The following is a 23,495-nucleotide window of genomic DNA, read 5'->3' on the forward strand; positions in this document are numbered from 1 at the left end:
CCTCTCGTCATCAGAGTATCCACTGGAGTTTCTCCTTTTCAAAGTTTAGATTAGGAGCTCTAGATTAGGAGATGAATGAATGTGCTGCAGTTGTTAAAAGATTTTTTAATCCCTCATGTCAAGTGGAACATCAACCAGAAAGGTAAACCTGAACCTGAGGGCCATCTTCCTTTGCAGAAATGACTTTTTACACTTTCTCAGGTGAAAGAGTAAGCTAAACTTACCAAGGGAAAATTGAAGGACGGATGCAGTAGTTGTGTTAAGGCCAGTGGTGGTCTACAGGAAGAAAAGCAAATAGCAGAGAGGTTGTGTTAGATCACCAAAACAATACATTCATCACTTGTTCTTCTCTGAAAGCATGGAAACTCTCTGGATACCTAGATCTCCAGTGGATAAAACTATTCACTGCCAACCCTTTTCAGGTTGAGTGATTGTGGACATTTCTGTTATGTCATTTTGATTATTGATGTCTCATCATATGTCAAAGCTGGAAATTTTTTTCTTTCATCATATTAATGCCTACAAAGCAAGCACGTTTACGTGAAACACTGGTGCTTGACCCAGTATTTAGAAGATTGAAAAAATGAACCCTGTGGTTTATGGTCAGCTTAGCATAAATCTGTATATACAGTATGGTTTTAACTTCTCCCAGCCCAGAACAAGAACAAAAATTACCATAAATAAATAACAAAAATAACATTAAGTAAACCTAAAATAATAAAACTAAATATTAAGTGGGAATAACAGAACCTGTCTTCAACAGCAAAACAAAAAAAACCTTGGCGATACTGCGTAATATATACAATGAAATATTGTAGTGGCATCTACGCACTGTTGACATCCAACCAAGACATAGAAACAAGCAGAAAACACCAAGCAGCTCACTCCCTATTTAGCACACTACCCTTCTTTGAGGCCTTTCTTTCTCCCTTCTTTCAATGCCCCCACATTTTAGTAGTTCAAATTAGGACTGTTTTCCTGAAAATACTATAAGAAGCACTAGAGTGTTGTGAAGGACACCTATTTATTTTCAATTCCTTTTGAAAGTTGGACTTAAGGATATTGCTACACAACAAGCAAGGCAGAAGCACTGCTTAAAACCACTGCCTGATCTAATTATTTTGTCAAAGAGCTGAAAAATCATTGCAATGTTTAGCAAGCAGAAAGACCAACTGGAGGGTCACCCCAAAAAGAGGAGACTCAAAGTTTGGCTAATTCACTAGCAAAAGACCCAGCAAAGATATAATTTATCATTATAAGCAGAATTTAGAGGCTACATTGAAGGAACAATGTACAAGCTGAAAGACAATGGCAACTTTAGATCAAAAGAGAAAAACGGCATGACCTGGCCAGACAGTAAGTTTACACGGTCATAAAAGAAGTCATCTAACTGGTAGAACAGGGACAGCAAACACCTTAAATAAATTAACCTGATATTGTTGCCAGTGATACCTGCATCCTAGATTTCAAGACCTTGGAGTTGTCCTCCTATGTCAGACCCTACACACCAGTAATTCATGTAATTTCCCATGAAAGCAGAAACAGAATCTTCCATCGGATGTGCTCCTTGTGATCTGCATCCATGCACCACGTTATATCGTGAATATGCCACAGAGAAGTCAAACTTCTGAGCAAATTCAGCCCCAGAAGTAAGGTCCTGGGGCTAGCAGGCTTTGCCTACAAGAGCTCAGCTGGCAATCTGTGTGGAGGCAGCTCCAGGCAGAGCACCCGGAGGACTTGAATGATCCTCCTTCTTTGCTTGTATGAGTGGTGTAGAGGAAACTGAACAGTAGATAAGAATGAAAAAAAGTTGTAATCTGCAAAGTATAGATGAACATTTGAGCTCATGGACACTAAACTGTCATCTTTTAAAAAACCCAGCACCCAAGTAAAGATTAGACTCAATGACTTGGAAGATGCTACATTCTTTCAAGCACCCATTAACTATGGCAGTACTACAAAGGCAATTTTGTCAGCATTTTGTAATGATGAACAGTACAATTTCTGCATAATTTCCGAGTCACACAGTGAAAGCAGAGATTCTTCCATTATCAGGTATTCCTGCGCTCTTTAATTATCTACTACGCAGATAAACATCAAAACTGCTGAGAGAGATCTCTCTCACGACTGAAGTCCCTTATTGCCCTGTGCATCATTGCATGACACTGAACAAAAGCTAGTCCTAAATGCAGATGTCTTCTGACTGTTATTTAGGACTCACTGTCACAGAACAAATGTTATCTCTCAGTCACATGTATTGCTTGGCTTTTCTGTCTTTGGAGACTTTCAAAAGAATTTTCATCTTTGCAAATGTATATTCAGAATGTATATTCAAATGTATATGATTAACAGATTCTAGGTGACAGCTCCCTCCATTCCATTCCATGTACTAACATCAACTTTTGGGTAGCTACATGTTAAATCAGCTTGAATAGCGACTTCTGTTAAACTAATAGTCTTTTTCTGTTTGCAAGTCAGTTTTAACCTGGATTAATTTTCTGGTGTGGTTTGCCATGCTGCCCACCAATGTTCATATGAATACCACCTCTCCCCCTGGTGGGATGGGACAGGTGGTGATACAGAAAAGCAAAAGGGACCGGACTTCTTCCAGTGCTGGCATGCACCTAGTTGACATATTCATGAAATGATGCCTTTGAAAATAATGGATGGAGACCTGCATGAGTTGGCATGGGGTTTTGGTGTGGGTTTTTTCTTTTCTACATACATATTACATATGGAGAGGAACTTCTCATAAATATTAAAGAATGGGTTCTTCGCTGAAATGCACTGAAGATTAGCTGATAACAAGACTACATGTGCTTTAGGAGGGTGCATGGAAATTTAAGAAATTTATCACAGCTATTAATGCTCTGTGAACTAAGACAGATTCAGCAGGACAGATTCCCACGGCTTCACAATCATCTCAAACAGCAACTTTTAAAACTGCCTGAAAATTTGGCACTTTGGCACCATCTGTATGAGTGTATGTTTACTTAAAATACAGTTTTCCTCTCTTTGGAATATTCCTAACAGGTAATTTTAGTCCTTAAACAAAAATAGGGAAGCTGCATTTGCAAAACTCCTTTAAAAAATAGTCACATCCCCATTTAAGTCCATTTTTTAAGGATCAGTTCAGTATTAGGTATCACACCTATCATGCCAAATAATAAAGTACTTTCTGACTTGAGTTATGAGTACCTATTACATTAGTTTACATTCAATTAATTATGTTGTGCAAGTTCTAATTTGAAAATGAAACCCTTTTTCAGTGTTCAGTGGCTCATATCACCAAGAAATTAAATGTATCAGTTATCACAGAAGAGGCATTCATGTAGACTTAAAAGAGACTATGTTGTGAATCATTTCAGTAATGCTTAAGAGAAAAGCATTAGACTTACTAAAAACTTTCTGCAAAGTTCTGCAAAGGACTACTGAGTTCAGGCAGTGCAGAGAGGCTGGTAGGGAACCTTCAGTAGCTATTTTCCTTCACTTGCAACATCTCTGATGCTATACATCTTTCCAGGATTTTGCCAGTGGTAAATTCTCACCAACAGACATAGAAAGTTGGTATGAAAAAACCCCTCTGCCTACAGTAACAGGTGGCTGCTGGGAGTCAGGAGAAGAGACGGACATCAAGGAAGCAAACCAGCAGCTGTCACAGCTGTTGATATAATGTATTTTGCAAATTCAACTCTTCTTGACTAAGTATTTTAAAGCAATAATGTGGCACTAGGAGTCATGAACAGAAACAGAGATTTCAAGAGCCATTTCAAGCAGGGACAGAATAGGATTCAAATAGTAAGGGTGATTGATAGAATAAAAATACAAAATAATTGGAGAAATGAAACAGGTTTTAAAATTTGTGACAGGAAAAGATATGTCATGAAATCGCTGAAACATGACTACAAATCAGAAACAAGTTGGTTCTAAGAAAATAGGACTTTAAACCTATGTCCATACTCAAAAATAAAACTATCTCAGACCTCTGGCATGAACACCGTCCTGTGCTCATCCAAAATGTGAAGCCATTAGCATGTTCCTTCAGAAGGATTTGATTTTTCTGCAACACTGCCATAATATTTATAAACACTTTCATTATTAGGCTGCTAACTGTTTATAAGCATAATGATTTTTTCAGCTGATTATTTAATCACACCACTTTGGCATCATAATAAATTTTTTCAAGTTCCTGATGCCATGGTAGTGCTATATTACCACATGGTAATACAGTCCAACACTGAATTTTGGAGCCAATTCATGATTACTAAGGATAGTCTAAATTACATATCAGCAGGGAGAAGACAGCTAATTAATAACATTTCAAAACTCTCAGAGCTGGGACCCTGGGCTTGCTAAATGTCATAAATAGATTGTTTTTCAAGGAGTGCTACCTATGCTCAATACTACAACTAAAAATGAGTTTAAAAATTGGGAAAAATATCCCAGTGGTGTGACTTCATTTTTGCACAGGACATAAAACAATGCATCTCTTCTCAAGGCAGCTAATGAAGCATAGTACATTCAAATAGGACTCAAAGTAGCAGAGAAGCAATTTAGCATCCCTGTCAAGATTCCCCGGCTGGAGATGGTTGTGAGGGAAATGACTGAAATTCTCCTTTATCCGTAAAGCCTCTAAATTAGTTTTATATATGTTTATGACTTTCAGTCACTACACTAGCAATATCTGCATTACATTTATGGAATTCTGGTCTCAGTTAAGGATGTAAAATTAACCCTGTTAGAAGGATTGTCAGTGTCTGAAATGAAGAGAAGATGCCTGGCCAAAAGCACTTCTGTTTTATGGCTCACTTCCATGTATGCTCTTCAAATAGCTCTAATCAGCCTCTCCCTTCGCTCAGAAGACTGTTGAAAACATGAAAATTAACTTTGAATTACACAGGCATTGAGCTGGCCTTTCAATTTCTCAGTTCTTTCCAAAACTCCCATTTTATGTACATCATTGCAGCTAGCTCCCCAGTGTTAGCATGTGGGCATTGGATATATATCTTTCTATTCATTTTCCACACCCATATGATCACAAGTTAACGCAAATTGCACTATGTTGTTTCTTACAGCAATTTCATGACCAAACTACCCCCCAAAGAAATGAATTCTGTCCCCTTCATCATGACTCAGTTTGTTACATACACTTTCCTGAGACTGGCAGGTGCTTGCTCCAGGCTGCACTGAAGTCTGTAGGATGCATTGTTCACAAGTGATGTTTTACAACCAAATTAACATTTGTCAACAGCAACAAGAAAAAACAGGGCACAGCTAATAAAATAAGAGGAGAAAAATGAACCTTGTCTCTATTTCATTGTTGGAAACAAAAAGACAATGATGTCAGTTTGACAACACAGTTCTATTTCCTTGCCTTTCCAGTATTTTATAGATACTTTAAATAACTTGGATGCACACCGGATCAAGAGACTTTCCTTTGCAAGCTATTGCAATAACCTTTGGTTAGCATCTATAGTTTAAAACACTGGGGTGTTCCTGGGGTGCTCTCCTATGGCCCTATCACCTTGCCTAAGAGCCTCTCTGCTGAACAACACACTTTCAAAGCACACAAACATCTCTGCAGCTGATGCAGACTCAATTCATAGCCTCAGTCCCAGTCCCGGCAGATAAGCTTCACTTACCAGTTCTCTGGGACCATATGGCTCGCAGAAAGTAACGGCGTTGCCGTGCATTATCACACCGCACTGCTCTCCTACCTCACAGTTACTGCATTCAGACCTGCAGGAAGAACACACCATGTTCAAAATGGAAATCAGAAACCATATGTTTGAGACAGCATTGGGCTTGTAAACTGTAAAATAAGACCGTTGTATCTTGGTGGTCAGACGAATTGGACTGTTTTGTTATCATGGTGCTGAACATAAACATTGAGCAACTCTATGTATGATGTACTAGAGCTACCTCTTGAGAAAGGCCCTTGCAAATAAGTACTTGCTCTCTGCAAACTGTCCCCCCTCCAAAAAGGAGTGTCCCTGCTCGTTGACTGCAAAACACCACACCATGGGAAACCAAGTGAACTCTTACATGTATAATTTATGCTGAAGTTACTCTTCTTCCAAAATCTTTACTGCACTTTTGATACAGCATTTGTAAACCCACCATCGCGGAGTTACCATACAGAACAGGTCAGGAAAAGGGGTTAGGGCCAGTCCCCTTCCAGCCCACAGGGTTATTTACCCCAAATGGCAGGCTTGAGGCTGCAGACACTACCCAAAACTGGGCACCAAGAGGCTCCTACAGCCCAGCTGCTGTAACACAGGTCTTGCTGCTGCTTTCTGTTTGTATTTGTCATATCTCATATTCCTAGTAACAGAGAGTTGCTGCTCTGCTCACCTTTTAGGGGAAAAAAGTATGAAGAAAAACTCAGAGAGGCTGGTAAGTGCTGCTGAGCCAACTAATTGCACCTCTCCTAATATTTCTTAATTTAATATGAAGGACTTCGTGGGCAGCCTGAATGTAGAGCAGAGGTAAAGGGCCCTCTCGCTCATCTTTGAGTATCAGGGTATTGGTTCTTGGCATGAGCAGCAGATTTTAAAAAAATTTTGGAGATGCGCCCAGCTCCTGACAAACTGCCTGTGACAGGGCTGGCCAACATTGCTTTCAGGCATCCAAAGCTCAGCTTTAACACCAAACCTACAGGCAAACATTTGCTCCCCAAGCAACTCCATTGTAAGTAAGGGTGAACTCACTCCAAACCTTTTTATTTCTTGCTGATTTTTGTCTGTACTTTGATAACTGGTATTTTTAGAGCTTTAAGTGCAATGGACTTATGTAAGGGGTGTTTAGGCAGTTTTTTCTTTGGCTTCCCTCACACAGAGTGCCTCAGACTTGGCCACCCTTTCTGATGTACAATGTCACCAAAATACACATTCCCATATACACAACCCAGATGTAGTTTAGTAGCATGCAAAGGTTTGGTCTTCTTGTCTTTTCATTCTCCAGCTAATTTCTGGATAGCAGATCTTACAGGAAATCAGATGGAAAGGAACAAATCCCAAGGAGATAGGGACTTGCTGTCAACATATGTGATAGAGCTTTCAATGATCATAGTTGATCATAGATATTGATACATACTATCAATGTATAGTTGATTCCTGTACAAATTTCCTTGAGGTTTTTTTACCTCTTTTCCTAATTTATGTTGCTTTTTTGTTTTTCCATTAATAAGTGTCGTGTTAAACCTCTGCAAGTCTTTCTGTAAACTGCTTGGAGCAGGATTTTTCTATTCCTGAGTATCTGAAAATCATCAGCCCACCATGGTCCCGAACAGGGCAAATGAAATCTCCAGATGCACTGTGAGGAAGAGGCTGGTGGTATTGTCAGCTACCCCATGGGGCTGGGACAGCTCTTCCCTCCACGGGCCACGCATGCAAAAGGTCTGAGCAAGAGAGGGAGGATGGACTTCTGTGAACCCAGGTAGTGATTAGAAATAATGTTTAAATTAATCTTTAAAGTATGTGTTTAACTAAGTGGAGCTACCTCATGGTCTACTCCTGCAGCAGACTGGGGCTCCTCACCACTCCCCTGGCTTCCTGGGGCAGCAAAGTGTGTGTAACTTTTGGCAGAATGGGTTAACTCTGGGCTGCATATAATACCCTGCAGGTCTGTGAGTGCTAAGATCTGCTGAGCGAGAGATGTTATGTTTTCAGATGCATAGATGTGGTGAATAATTGATTGCACTTGTTATTTCGGGTCTCTTCAGTTGGTCCTGGGTGAATTCAGCACAGGACTGGCTTTCTTATGCCCAAGTCCATTACAGAAGTCAAAGATAAATGCCTTGTTCTCACTTTCCAAATCCCTCCTTTATTCTGAGATTTTATTAAAGGTCAGTTTCAGCTCCACTTCCCGAAACAAAGTCAGATGTAAAAAATCCTTGAGTTATGTACCTGTACGAGCATGTCAATAAAGTCATTCAGCATCTCACTCTCATAGCATTTAGGATTTTGAATTTAAGCAGCAAAACTAAATCCTCTAATGAAGTAATGTAGTTCCCATACACTTCAATGAGTTAATACTTACTTATAGAAGCCACAGTCAGCCCATAATTTTATTTCTCAATATAAGGCAAGAAAAGAGCATGTGAGTGAATGAAATTGTACTTTAAGAGAAAGTACAGAAACAGAGTTCATGGAGGATGTGTTTTGTCATTATCTAAATTTCACCTGATCCCTAAACTCTGATAACTGAAGAACAAAGGGACAGGAACTAGAAGAATACCTGGAATTCTGTATGATTCTGGCTGTTTATGAGCATTATTTTCATTATCTGCCCCTATATTTTGGAGTTTTGTAGTGGAACATCAGACTGAACTCCTGATATGTGCAGGGAGAGACAGATATGGCAGGAAAACTTTGCCTATGAGTACTAGGTAGGGGCCACTTAGTTCCTTGTGAAAGGTCAAGCCACATAATCCAAGAGATATTTTAATTTTGTAATTCTTATATTTCAATGAATACAAAGTGATTCAGCTGTTCTTCTATTCTACTACTGTAATGTGGTCTACAAAATACTGTCTGGAAATCCAGAAACACTGTCCTTCTTAATACAGCTGTTTCATCATCACTCGTCTTTTCTAGAATGATGCCTCCCATAAAAAATTGGATGGCTGTTGGTAATCCTGATTCAAACCTTTGTGCTCTCTTTGAAATGAGATGTGGTGAATAATTGAAATCTCTGACAATAAATTGCTCACTAGCTTGACAGGAATGCATGAAGATTAAGATAATTGATCTGCTGTTCCTTAGATGATCGTCATAGTATTGCATGTTTAGAAACGATCCAATTTGCTCCTCTCCTGGTGTAGACAGGAAGGTTAATTTCTTTTCCATTTATACAAACAGGAGACAGTTAATTGCCTTGGCTGGGTGCAGCTTTTTACATTATCCTTCTCACCTGCCTGGTCTAAAATCTTAGCATGTTAAAATCACTTCAGCTTTCTCTTCACAGCTGGTACTCGCTGCCACTGCTGACATGTGTCATATTCATCTAGATGTCTTCTCTGCAGACCTGCCATCACTCTCATCTCTGGCTTAGAGAGTCCTACCTCTCTCTGCTATTGTTCTTCACTTTGCTGAAGGGGAAACATCTGCTGTTTCCTCATCTCTATTTGTCATCTCGTTTCCCTCTACAATACCTGAGTTTGTGGACATTATATTGACTGATGTCTTTTGTGATGTCTGGACTATAAAGAAGATAAACATCTCAAGCTGCCAAGAAATTTTTAAACATAAATCTTTCTGAAGTTTAATCCCACAGTTTTAGTGCAATTTGGAAACCACTTTAGGACTTCTCTCTCCTGTCACAAAGCTTTCCTCCACCTCTTTGCCACTGGAAATACTACTATACCTCTTCATTTCTCATATGCCATGAAGAAGTGATGGAACCTCTTTCTTACTGATTGATTTTTACATGCTCAGCTTTTCTTTATATCATTTTTTAAGGATATGTCTTCTGTAAGTGATTGCTGTTTGGAGTGCTGATAGGCTTTGAGATGAAACATGGCATCAAATTGGGAAGGAGAGTTTAGCCAGAAACAAGCTTCTGTACAGAGACTTTCTTTTTTAAACATACTGAATCTCATGTTCTCTACAACCCTACTGTTAAAACTGTTTTATACAAAAACATACATTAATGCCAGCATCTCTTCTTTACTAATTCACGCATCTTCTTTCCCCCCCCCCTTTTTGTCTCAACATCAAATTATTTATCGTAGGAGTAAACACAATATTTTTTTCTAGATTTGTTCTTGCTTGGCCTGTTTTAGTTCTTATGTAGCACCTTTTTTATACTCTCCTGTGCAATTTTATGAGGTTACGTGGAGGCAAGATAGTCACAGAAACAGGTGCTCAATAACCTAGACAGTCTTACAGATACTACCCATATTGGTCCTCTTTTCATCCAGCCATTCCCTGGCCCTTCCCTGGCAAGTAGTACATGGTGCAGGTTCCCTTTCCCTACAGAGGAAGTCAATTACTTTCATGGTTCCTAAGCTTTCTGAACTAAAACAATCCTGCCAGTTTTCAGCAAGTCTCATGTACCACCAATCACGTGCACTATTAGACTTTTTATTGAAAAATGCACTAAACGTTACTGTCTAATTAGTTCCACAAGTCATCTGTGAACTGCTTAGTATGGCCATCGGTGCTACATTTACCGTGGAGTGGGTGTCACTTACCTACCTTAACTTCCACAGCTAATACATGTTAGACCTAAAATATATTGGGCATTTATGAATGTGTGGAGCACACTTGTTTCACAAGCCAGAGAGTTCTTTGTAAAGTTGGTGGCAAATGAGATCCAAGAAATGAGGAAATCTTTGCTTAAGTAAGCAGGCTTGTGCCTACGGATTGGAGACTTTGGAAATAATCATATTCTGACATGATTGCATGCTGGAAGAAAAGAATATAAAAATCAGTTGAACACACCACGCAAGAAAATCCTCATGGTGGTAGTGTCCCAAGAAAATGAGAGCGATGAGACATGCTCTTATTCCTGCATTCCCAGCACAGAAATCCTCCCTGCTTCCTTCTCCTTATGTGTCCTCTTCTGCTGCTTCCTTGTCTCCTTGTCCTTTCCCACTTTAGCAGTTTATCCTGTTTTCTTTCAATCAGCAAACTGTGATTTAGGTCAGCAACCCATTCCCAGATGCTGTGATTTTTCTGTTTATAAAGAGCCCCATCCCAGCCTTCCCTTTCCTCTCCCCTTGCATCTCCAGAAACACTCATAGCCACTCCTTCCCTGCTCCTGAGCCTCCAAAGAAACAGATGGCTGCTGGTTAGGATGTGTCTTGATGCATTTGAAAGAGCAGAAATTCATAAAAAACAGGCACTCTTGAAATCATACAGTGCCCTTGTGCAAAATAGATATTTGATATGAGGCCTCTCCCAGCGATGGAGTGACACACAGGCTCTGCTGGGACTCATAAAATTAGACGCACACAGAAGCTATAAAATGCGTTGCTTGTGCACTTGGACTGTACGTTTCTGCCAGAGCTGCACGTGCCAGAAAGGGGATCAGGAGGAGTGGGACAATATTAATCACATCCAAGCCAGTGTTATGTAGGATTTGGGAATAAAAGATCATAGAAAAGTACAAATATTCCTCTTTTCATCTTTACACAACTAATGTTTTCAGAAATTATTAGAGTGGCTTAGTCTACCTGGCCCCTGGTGACACAGCACTGCTGGAGTACTGGCGCACACAAGGCAGTTGCTACCGCGCACTCCAAGCGTAGCAGACCAGGGACTGAGCAGGGCTGGAAATACTGGTCTAGCAGTTACCACAATTGTTTGTGGTAAAGATGGGATTTTAGCGGCTGCCAGGGGAAAAAAATGCAATTTTAGGGTGGATGGTGTAAACTGTTCATAATCCCTGATTTAAGTCCCACTAGACAATCAAATGAGAATGAGCTTTCTGCCACTAAGAGGGTCTTCACTGGAGGCAGAGCTACTGTAGGAGTCCTTTATGCAGAAAAGCTCATGACACCTCATTACAGCTTGCTTTTATTTGTGCTCCACTTCTGTTAGTATTGCTGAAGATGTTGGCTTTCTGATGTTATTATAGGAAAATCTGTCTCAGGATTGTGTTGAGTTTTGGGACCCTCTCTCCCAGCTCACACCTCTCTGCACTGACCCACCAACCAAGGTGGATCAAGGTTATTCCAGAGGGACCAAACCCAAATCTTGGGGACAACAGGAGCAGGAGACTGGGGGCTCTTTTAGTCTGAAATTTCTCTGTTGAGACTTCTATAAAGCAACGACGAATTTAAAGATAAGAGAGCAATGGAAAAATAAATTATGAAGGCTCCCAACAGACAGGCCCTCTGTGAGTTATGAGACATCTGCAGGGAAATAATGCCTCATCTCATTTCTCTCCACTCAAGTCCATTTAACACACTGCTGCTAACGCTATCTACCTTGGCAGCTATTCTGTAACCCATTAAGAGTCCTTGATCTATTAATTCCCATAAAGAAAGAGGGTTTTTTATAATATAGTATTCCAGGTCCTTAATGCATCTGTCCAGAAAAACTTTTTAAGAGATGATACAAAAGGAGGAAAAATAGTAGGTACATATTAAAAAGTACTACAATAAGTATGTGCAAAAGAAAAATATCCATACAATTCCATAAAGCACAATCTTTTTACCTAAGATGGTGAAACTGTGAAAGACCTACACAGATGGAAAACTGTGACAGGCCTTATTAAAAAGGAACATTAAATCAGATTTCACAGAGCGTGTACATTCTTAACTAACAAATGAAGGTAAGTGCTAAAATGCCTGTCAAGAATTTATTTGAACAAGATAAACTAACTCAGTAAAATATTTCTGTGTCTTGTATGAATTAAATAAATAAAATTAGTTTTATTTATGAAATAGGATTGGAAGGAATAGAAAACTCAGTAACAATCTCATATCAAAAAAGGAGACTCCAACATTCAAAACTTCCAATAAGACGACTGATAAATGTTAAGACCGATAGAGGTGTTTATCTGGGTATAGTACAACCAGTAGCTATGTTCACTATAGATAACAGAATCAGTTTCGTACTATAAAAGACCTATAACTTCCTCTTTTGTGTCATACGTACATATATCATATGAATTGGTACTCTATCACTATGATCATTGTGGTGGTAAAATTATTAATATTTAAGATTGAGAGGTCTGGCTAAGAGTTATCTTTGCTAAAAGAACATTCCTTTTGACTAAAAGCTAACAGTGCAATTGTTTCCAACTCCCCACTTCTGAGCTAAGATAATACTGGGTGTGCCAGGTTCTGCCGACAGCCATCTCTCCATATTGTCCTATTATTTACTGTTGGAGTCCTTAGAACTGTGGCAGCGACTTAGAGTCCATCCCTCCCAGGGATGGGTACTGGCTTTATGAACATTGAAATGATTGGTTTTCCTCACCTCTTTCCTTGTTTTCTGCAACTGTGTATGGGTTGGGTCTCTGCAATCACTTGGCAGAGAACAGGAGAGCAGAGGGGGAGATGCTGAGTGCTCTCTCGCTATGATCATAGTTAATAAAGCTTCTGCCTGACCTGTCCTAAATTGTACTTGTCTTACTATGCACGTGGAGTCCCGAGATTCTCCAACAGCATCTACTGGTTAAAGAATGATAACAATCTGTGCTTGCTGTTTCAGACACAGGCTGTGATAATATGAATGACCTTACTCAGGAATCTCGACGAACGAAAAAATCCTAGCAATTGGGAGTTGCTCTATAGAGCTGGGAAGGGATGGATTTTCCTTCCTATACAATACAAAAGTTTTGGAAAAATTTGCCTTCCACAAAAAAAGATAAAAAATAAAAAATCAACCTTAAATATTTTCAGCAGCTGAAATTTAGATGGAGGTATTTATTTCCAGTTATTTTTTTCTTTTGAATGATTTGGAAACATTTGATTTCAGTTTAGAAGGAATCTTTACTGTAGTTAGCTTCACCAGAAACATGTACTACATGAACATGAAATAAATAAATAAATAAAAAAGAAAAAACGAAGTTTAATTATTGAAATTCATCAACTTTTCCATGAAAAGTTATGCTTTCAAGAAATTAGAATCTTCATACAAAAACATTCACTGAGCTCAGCTCTAGTCCTTCTTTATATTTTTGGATTAATTCAAAATTTGAAGTCAGTGAGAATTCATCACTCACTTCAATGGGCTTAGAATTTCTCAGTCACACATTAATCAATTAATTGATAAACTAGTGTATTTAGGTACCAGTGGAGTTAAGACACACATAAGCTTACACCAATGTGAGCTGAGGTATGTATGAATTAATATAATACAAATACTTCACTATAATAACCAAAATGTTGTAGTTTGCTCCAATATGTATAAAGGAAAGCAGAAGTCTGAAACTCACCACATGGTGGGATTCAGTTCTTGCTGATGGTAAGAGTCAAAGTCATCTCGTAGGATAATGCTGTCACTGTGCATTTCAGCTACAAAGAAAAGAAAACACTATATGAAAAAAATCCAGTGTAATTGTCCAGTGCTTTCTAAGTGTTGTCTTACCTAGAGCTAAAGCAACACATTGTAAAATGAGAAAATCAGGTTTTTAAAGTATGCTAGTCACAAAAGCATGGTTTTCTCAGTTACAGGTTTTTTTGCTCACTCTGGATCATAGTACCACAATAAAATTAATCAGTACCCCAATTTATCACCAAACTGTGATGGCTATAAAAAGATGCAGTCATCAAGTACGTACTAAATGTTTTAAGAACTTTTGTTCCAAATTGTTGGTTGTTCTGAAAGTTCAGAAAAAAAATCCCTCCAAATCCAGAGTTTGGAAACACTGGCACAAGGAGGGATGAGATGTCCCAGTGAACGTACTACAGTTCTAACAGTCAGGGGGCTCATTCTGAAAACTCATAAGCAAAAATCCATTAGCTCATTGGAATTTCTCTGCTGCTGTCAGTGAAGCTGGCAGTAAAGGTCAGCTCATTTAAGGATATAAACTGTGAGTTACGTTACGCAAATGCTTCTAACCATCTGTCTGCAAGCTTCGGACTTCAATTTTCCCCTAGATTTACTGTATCATTTACATATAATGACCAAAAAAAAACCCCCAAATCCCAAAACTTTGGCACCTGTATTTGTATTAGACAGACCCTTCTCTACATACACTTCCATTAAATGAATGAAGTAACTGTCACCTACTATTCAAAAGGAGCAAGGATGCCAGAATCTGTCCTGAACTAATCAAATTGCAACACACGGGTTGGTGCAGGGCTGGACCTCTGCTGTGTGCTCCGTGCCCTGCTTGGAGAGCAGGAGAGGCAGTGCCCTGCTCCTGGGTGCACCTTGGAGGTGCACTGGGACAAAACCTTCCTCCCAGTGACCCAGCACTGGTGTAACGGTGCTGTCCCACACTAGGGGTTACGGGTCATAGAATCATGGAATGGTTTGGATTGGAAGGGACCTTAAAGGTCATCGAGTTCCAACCCCCCTGCCATGGGCAGGGACACCTTCCACTAGACCAGGTTGCTCAAAGCCCCATCCAACCTGGCCTTGAACACTGCCAGGGATGGGGCATCTACGTCCTCTCTGGGCAACCTGTGCCAGTGCCTCACCACCCTCACAGTGAAGAACTTCTTCCTTATATCTAGTCTAAATCTACCCTCTTTCACTTTAAAGCCATTACCCCTTGTCCTTTCAGTACGCTCCCTGTTAAAGAGTCCCTCCCCATCTTTCCTGTAGGCCCCCTTTAAGTACTGGAAGGCTGCTATAAGGTCTCCCCGGAGCCTTCTCTTCTGCAGGCTGAACTTCCCCAACTCTCTCAGCCTGTCTTCATAGGAGAGGTGCTCCAGTCCTGGTCCTCATGCAAACAGATGCTCTAATACATAGCTAAGAAGAAAAGCTTCTGCAGTATCATATACTTGCACTGCAAGTGTTCAAATGCAATAAATAAACAGCAATAAAAATCACAACGAAAAAACAACTAATCAGAATTAGACATAATTCAATTAATTTTATGAGTCTCATTTTTATTTGAATTCCCCAGAGCTAGTTTCATATGACCTTACAGATTGTTTATTATAATAAAGTTAGTGATTCTGAGTTTTAGTAATAAGAATGACAAATCACCTACCTAGGTGAGGATGTAAGGGAGCTTCTGTCGGGGCTGCAGAGAACAAAGACACACAATGCATGAATATCTTCTATGATCAGGGCTTAACTGCAGCATTAAAAATTGATTCAGCATAAAACAAATTGTACAGTAAATGTTCTCTTTAGTCAACTATCCTGACAGTTCAATTATGAAAAATGTGATACATACTGAAAGTTATAAAAATATAACAGGAAAAAAAATTCTCTAATTAAAATAAGCATCAATAATAAATGAAAGACAGAAATGCTTGTATAGAAAGGTAAGAAAGATCACTTCTAGTCTAGGACTATGAGAGATTATTAGAAATAATTTGGATTAAGATTCAGTAATTCAATGATTGACAAAGAAAGTGGGAATTAGTCTCAACAAAAGAAATAGTCTAGGCGAGGCAGAGATGCCGCACTTTGACCGTTTATACTGCACTGGACAACATTTTACTGGGTATATTGTTGGGAGAAAAAAATCCTAGTATTCCTAGTGCAACAAGTAACAGATTGACTCTGCAAATCATTGAATCAAACACTTATTTGAAAGCACATTTTTACTTGCATTGCTGAATCAATTCCCCAGTAGGTCTCTGTCTTCATAGAAACAGCTAATATCGTAGTGACACACCGCATGGCCAGCATATGTGTGAAATGATAAAACTTTATTAAGTAGTCTTCTCCTAATACATTGCAAGAGGAGTCTCAGTGTAACATCACACAAATGAAAACAGAATGTATCTCAAAGGGCACAGCTACATAAAAAAATATGGGGAAGGCTAGAAGGTGGTTACAACCGAGTGTGCTAGATACTCCATGGTAGCTACTACATCCATAGCCTTGCCTGATCTTAAATCCAAAGCAACTTACACCTCTTTCACAGAGGCAAAGAGGGTGCAATAAGCAAGCTCCTGGGGAGCAGCTACCTCTTTTGCCACTCCGTACCTCACCCACGCAGCTGTATTTCTAGCTGTATTTTGTACTTGGTAAATTGAACACCAAAAAAAGAGAATTTTTGAAGCCAGGCTTCTTTTGATGATTCTGTGTTTCTTCTTGGGCACTGACCTAAATTGTACCACTACTCCTGATTTGTTCAGCATATTTGCAAAAAATTACTGAAGTACTGCAATTTCTGTCATAACATCTGACAAATTAAAAATAGATTAAAAATAAACATAAAAATGAATGCAGCAATCTGTGTAAAGCCCTCACACATAGTCATTTGAATAGAAAGACCAACACAAATCTCAAGAATTTTGTTTTTCTCTTCCTGCTTTCTCCTTAAACACTGGGTTTGCATGGAGGCATGACATATTGTAATGAAATTGCAACATTTCATGGGGAAGTTGGTGATTAAGAAGCCTGAGCAACAAACAACCAAGGTATCTGCAGACTAGAAAAGGATGACAAGCAGTCTGGCTTTAGCTTAGACAGAAACCTTTGATTTAACTGACTTACAGCTTGGAAGACTGACAGGTTTTACTCCATGCAGTAACCTTATATAAATATATATATATATATGTACACAATGCTGAAAACAACCACAGAACTACTGAAAGCTTTACTGCAGAGAAGAGCAAAGGCATTCTTAAGAGTCTGATGCTGAAGAGAAATTACAGACATGCAGAAATATGAAATCTTTCTTTCTTTATGCAGCTAACTTGCTCCATTTTTTTATACAAGCAACTTATCCATGCTATCTTGTCTTCCCCAGTAGAAATGTCAATAATGACTCTAGCAATGGCCAAGACCTCTCATCATGACAGTACAAAATCTGGAGCAATACAATGCCAATTGCACATTAAGCTTGGTGCTGCTTCCAGGATAAAACTGGGATGCACTGGTGGACACTACACAGGAGAAGACTGCATTTTTTCCTTGCAGTCCCAGGCATTGTTCTTAATGGAGGCATGTATAAATTTCTCTAGAAAACTTTTAAAAACTATTTGCACAGAAAAAATGGATTAAACTGGATTAACTGAATTATTTCCCAGATTGAGCAATGCAAGCTGCTTGGATTTTGCCTGTAGGAAAAGAAGTACATTATGGCATGGGATTTGAAATGCTCCTGGTATTGTAAGATGTTAAGATGTTAAGCTTAAAACAAGACCGCTGTCTCTGATGCTCTGTATTACCCCTTTTCATTAGTTCCAGATCATTACTAAGGGATGATCCATTGCAAACACAGGTGTGGCTGAAGCCCACTCTGCTAATGCTCATCTGTGAGGAGGATGGTCATGTCAGGCCATCTCATTAGTTGGCCAAGCAAATTTCATTAGCCTTTGAGAGTAACTCCATCGAAAGAGACCTTCCTTTCCAACAAGAGCAGTTCAGACCTCAAAATGAAAATGAAAGACTTGATTGTCGTTCATCCCAGGTCGCTTGGCATTGCTTTTTGGAAGATGCTTTCTGTGGAAGGCAGCCCAGCCCAGAATACACACAGTCACTAATAATACTTCCTGAAGTTATTATGCAAAATTTCAGCATTCGGCCAAAAGGCACAGGTATAGCACAAACTTGGAATCTTTACATTTGCAAAATCCTTTGACTTCAGCATTTTTAAAAAATATAACTAGCTGTTTATATGTTTAAAGAATACAAAATCCAGATCTGAGAATTTTTCCTAAAACAGTTCTTCAATTATATGCATAGCATATTGCAAACCAAAACTGCTTACCAATAGACTGAAATGAAGGAAATTTTGCAGATGCATACTAGTGCTACTGTTCACTCATTTAAAAAACTAAAGGTGGAAATTAAGCAGACACTTAATGTTGGACAAAAGGTTGTTCTTACAAACAAAGACTTTATGTTGAGGGGGGGTGATGGTTCCCAAATCTTTACAGGATCTGAGAGCCCAAGCATTTTTGCCTCAGGTATTCCTTCATCTGATTTGTAATTCAAATTCCAGGGCTGAGTATGACAAAAGACTGTGAAGGTACCACTTAATAAGCGATAAACCTAGACTTTTATCTCACTATGAATAATTTCCGTATTACATTTTATATTTCATTGCAAAACACCACTGTGTTGATCTTCAAGTGTTGTAGTTAAGGTCCCCAAAATAATAGAAATTCAGAACATCACACAAAACCAATTGTAGCAGTGTTAAAATATTTTCAGATCTGCCTTTTTTATCAATTTATAGAACTACTTATTTTAAAACAATATGGATTGTACAGTAGGCCATACAGTGTGGCTGAAGTCAAATGGAGTTTCCTCATGTAACATGACAAAGCTAAAAAAAATTATATGGTGCAGAGTAGCTATACAGTGCAAAGATATAAAACATTTACAGTATAAAAAGAATTATACAATACTTCAGATTGAGAGGGGGGAAAAAAAGGCCATTATTGTTTGTATTTTAAACCATGATTCACTTTTTTAGATTTTCCTTAGGCACATGGTTGGGTGGTTTTAAATTTAGGGTCAGTATTTGTGTGGCTCCAAAATGCATCTTAGATTGAAGGAGAATGTTGTACCTTTTTAAAAAAGTAAAGTAAATGAATTTATTATTTGATTTTTAACTAGCACCCTGGGTATATACAGAGCTTTACAAGAGACGAATTGTACTAAGCAAAGAATGGAAATGGAGCTCAACAGAGTTCACAATCTAAGAGGCATGAGCAAATACAATATGAGAAAATGTAAGGAAATGTAGGGTGCGTGCCTTGTAAAACAAGGCAATCCCTTTGGTAAGGAAAAGCACAGAAGGAAGTACACAATACAAAGTGATTCAGAGACAGAAAGGCCACAGTCAAACTGTGAGAATCCTGAAGAAATTAATGGGGAATTCAAAAGTCAATGGGGTCATTGTGGGTCTCTGTGTCAATGAGATGAGGGAGAGTGAAGGCATCTTTTGGAGTAAAAGGTTAACATTTTCTGTGGATGAAGTAAGGCTACTGAAAGGTTAAGCCAATAGAAAAATATGCCCTGTTTTGGTTAAACTGGAAGGGAGGGAAATAGGAGAGAAGTGGGAAGGGAATGTCATCTTCACATAGAGGAGCTGGAATATGAGGAGGGAAAAAAGATTTGGCGATGGTTCTGATGTCAATGGAAAAATAAGAACCAAAATCATTAAACATGGTAATGGTTGACTGTTAAGCAAAACTAGTCTCCAGATAAAAAGAGCTAGCATAATGCAAATTAAGCACATTTTCCAGCAACATCAGTTTGTACTATTGACACCCATATTCCATAGATCTGTGGGGTCAAGCCTGTGTACCGGGATAGAGAGGGAATACAGCATAAGAAAATATTCTTAAAGCTCACTGGAAAACAGACTTTTTTTTTTTTTCTTTTTTTGTTCTCTCAGAACCCTGAACTTTTTTTAAAAAATATAAAGGAAAAATTAATTACAGAAATGCAAATGCTCAAATGCTCCCAGACAAACACTGTGCTCAGGGTTCAACAGCCAGCAGCCATTAGCTGTTGATCAATTCATCACAAAGGAGATGTGGAGAGAGGTATATTCTATTTTGCAGATTATAAAAAAGTCCAATCTCCCTGTCATTAGCAGCCAGATGAAGACGAGGAAGGAAATGAATGCTTTTATTTAGACTCCTGCCAATACTTTTGCTCTACTGGTAAACAAAGTTACTATTGAATGATAGAGGCTGAACATCCCCCAAGAGACAGTGTGTTGCCCGAGGGCTGCATTATTCTCACTGACACATAAACCAAGGAACAATACGTCAGCTCTAAACTTCAGTCTTCTGTTCTGTAAAATACTGCTCTGGTCAAGCCTGAGAGCCTGCAATCTGTTTTGCATTTGTTTTTCAGTGTTCTTAAATTTTACAAGGTACAAAACACACCTAAAAGGTCTGCTACAAACATTCAGGCAAAAGTGATCAAATAAAAGAGTCTGGGCTAATTCTCAGGATTTACTTTCATATGGAGACATCTGTCAGACTGTAGACTGGTTTCTTAAGAAAGAAGTCCCAATCCTGTAATTTGTGGCATTGAGCATGAGACTGTATAAAATTCTAGGAACTATGCTGAAAGGAATGATTTTGCACTAGGAGGGAACAACATCCTTCATCTTTTCCATCTCTTAGGTTTTACTATTCTGTTCTCCTCTAGTCAGTCAGAACTAAATTACACACTCACGAACCTCCCAGTATGGTCCTTATTCCAAAGAACAGTGCTACTGGTCAAAAGTTACATAGTGTACCAGGGAAATGGCCTTCTTAACCCTTTAGCACCACTTGGTGTGGTAAAGGTAGGCAGGGTTGTGTGACATTTCAGCTGCATCCATCCCTGCACCGTGAGCTGTTTCTCCTAGCAGCATCGCTGTTTTCATACAGACCTAAACTCTTTTGAGTTCTACAGTGCAATGCAGCCAGGTCTGATGTTTTGTCAGCTCCATTTTAATTATGCTACAGTTTATATTGTATGATTTTTGTTCTACTCAAGCCAGGAATAAATATGAATCAAACTGCACAATAATAAGTTCACCTTATTTTCCATTTATTTTGCTATTAGATCAACAAGTTAAAGATATTGTTAATTAAAGATATTATTAATGGCAAGAACATCATCAGTGACTAACATCCTTATTTGTCCTTAAATGTATTTATAAGACATCTAACTTTTCTGTCTTGGCTTATACGTTTGGTGTTTTCTTGCCTATTTTTGCTAGATTAACTCTTTTGTGTGATAATTTTTAAGTCTCCTTTCTTCAATATCCAATAAAATTCTTATAAACTTTAAAGCTTACATCGGTTCTCAAAGATCTCTCTATCTTCCTAAAATATTTGTTATATGCTGAACACACAGCTTTTCAAGTGATTATTTTACTTTCTTTGGTATCTTTCCCTATGGCATCATTGCTTATTCCATTTACATTATATATAGGGCTGACTGTTTGGCATTGCCATCCCTTAATGCTACCCTTTATCATCCTCTAATTCTCTTCAAAATAATAACTACTTTCCTCTCACTGCACAAATCCCATTAACTCTATCAGGATTTACTAATGCACATCTGAGGGTGGACAGCCACAGTGAACATGATTTCTGAGATTCCTTGCTACTTTCATGTCTTCATGTATATCCTTTGTACTAGTTATTATGAAGTCTGATATAAACTCCAGTGAACATACTTATTAAAAAGATATCCTGTAATAAATCTATGAAGTTGCCCTGTGGTTTTATTTTCTTTACTTAATATGTCACATCATTCACTACAGCATTTCAGTATAGTAATGTTTAGGGCCAGAAAGAGACCATGAGACCTCATTTATGTCAATCTACCTTGCTGTTCTGCATATATCTTAATATGATATTTGGTCTAAATAAATTCACTAATTCTTTCTGAAAGAATCCTTTGTTTACATTAATATTATTGATGAAACTGTGATTGTCTACATGGAATAAAAGAAGTGAGGTTTGCTTCAAAGAAAGCATCTTTTATCTGAGTAGAAAAATTGATCCTAGTATTGTAAGAGTTATAATAGTACACACTGGTTAGGGGCACTAACGCAATGCACATTGCCTGCTGAAGAAATAAGTACAAAAGGGCAGAAGAGAGCCTGGTGCTAGAATGGATAGGAGGAAGGACAATGGGTAACAGGGTGGTTGACTATCTCAGTCAAGAAAACTGTGGCCAGGCTAGGAAACTAAGGGGAGAGAAGCGTTTGTGAGGATAAAAATGTGGGAGAAGGACCAAGAGAACCTCTGAGAAGCTTGCGCATCGGTATTGCAAGGAAGTTCGATGACTGATTGCATGGCTGTCATACACTGTCACCTGCTCATAGAACAGTACCTCTAGGTGATCCTTGACTGAGTCAAACCTGATGTTTGCAGAGTTACCACAATGACATCACATATTTTGGAGAAGACAAATCCACAAAGTCTCTGAAGTGACTGTATACAAAGCAAAGAGAATTGCTGGGAAGATCACAGGAAAGACAAAAGTCATGAGAATGCAGGAGACTATGACAAGTTGGGGAAGCTGGAGGCCCTTTCAGGGAAGCTGTGCAGGATGTGGCTATCAGTGGCTAGATGGGAGAAGGAGGCAAAGTGACTGTCACAGCTGAGCAGCCAGCGAAGGCCCAGGGATGGCACATCTCAGCATCTTTTATTCTCTACATACAACCAATACGCAAATCCCATTTTCTCCTTTTTGTGCAGAGTCCCTGTGAACTCAGGGACAGCACACAGTACTATAATGACTTACTGTTCTAACCAACTTAAGTGCTGCTAAAATGTTGATTTGAGGTTAGGTTATGCTCCAAAATTGGAGAAATGTAAAGCAGAGAAGGGTGAAAGAATTATAATTTCTGCTGTCTGCTCTCCTACTAAAATCTCCTGGTACAGCATGTCTGAAGAAAGAACTGTCAAAGCCCGTATGGATAGATTTCTACTCACTAGTCTCTGTTTATCAAGGTATTTTCTTCTAGCAGGGAGAAATCTTGTTGCTTTGCCCATATTCTCCTTGACTATGCTGCCAGTTCTGACACTGATAGTCAGCTTGCTCGCACGTAGCTTTCATTGTGCTGGTCACTGCCAGCTCTCTGGCCCCCTATCGCTCTGCCATCTATAAGTCTTTTACTTCTTTCTCCTTTCCTTACCTGTTCTGGCCACCACAGACCGCCTTTGGCTGTGGTGCGCTCACTATGCAGCCCTGCTTTGGAGACTTTCATCCGCTTATGAGGCTTTTCATCATTTTATGCTGATGACTCTGCATATTAGTTTTTCCACTCTTGACTTGTGTCCATACAGTGAGTAGCCTGTGTGAGATATCCTCACCATCCTCCTTAGCACATCCCAGAAGGTGATCCTGCCAACACTTCTGTTCCCAAATCCCCTTATACTAGTCACCAAGACACTACTCTTGCACACCCACATTATGGGGATACAATTTATC

The 23,495-nt window shown here is 38.9% G+C and overlaps 1 protein-coding gene across 3 annotated transcripts in view; it reads right to left on the bottom strand.

Moving 5' to 3' along the window:
* Positions 1–23,495, bottom strand: part of RELN (reelin) — a 305,906-nt gene that overhangs the window by 155,374 nt on the left and 127,037 nt on the right. For all 3 annotated transcript variants that reach the window (XM_049814133.1, XM_049814132.1, XM_049814135.1), the window contains exons 5-8: positions 15,622–15,654; positions 13,894–13,972; positions 5,643–5,739; positions 225–276 (exon numbers count right to left, since the gene is read on the bottom strand). In XM_049814133.1, the coding sequence (XP_049670090.1) occupies positions 225–276; positions 5,643–5,739; positions 13,894–13,972; positions 15,622–15,654 (261 nt within the window). The remainder of the gene's footprint in view (positions 1–224; positions 277–5,642; positions 5,740–13,893; positions 13,973–15,621; positions 15,655–23,495) is intronic.

Source organism: Accipiter gentilis, chromosome 11, assembly GCF_929443795.1.
Source record: "Accipiter gentilis chromosome 11, bAccGen1.1, whole genome shotgun sequence".
NCBI classification, from domain to species: Eukaryota; Metazoa; Chordata; class Aves; order Accipitriformes; family Accipitridae; genus Astur; species Astur gentilis.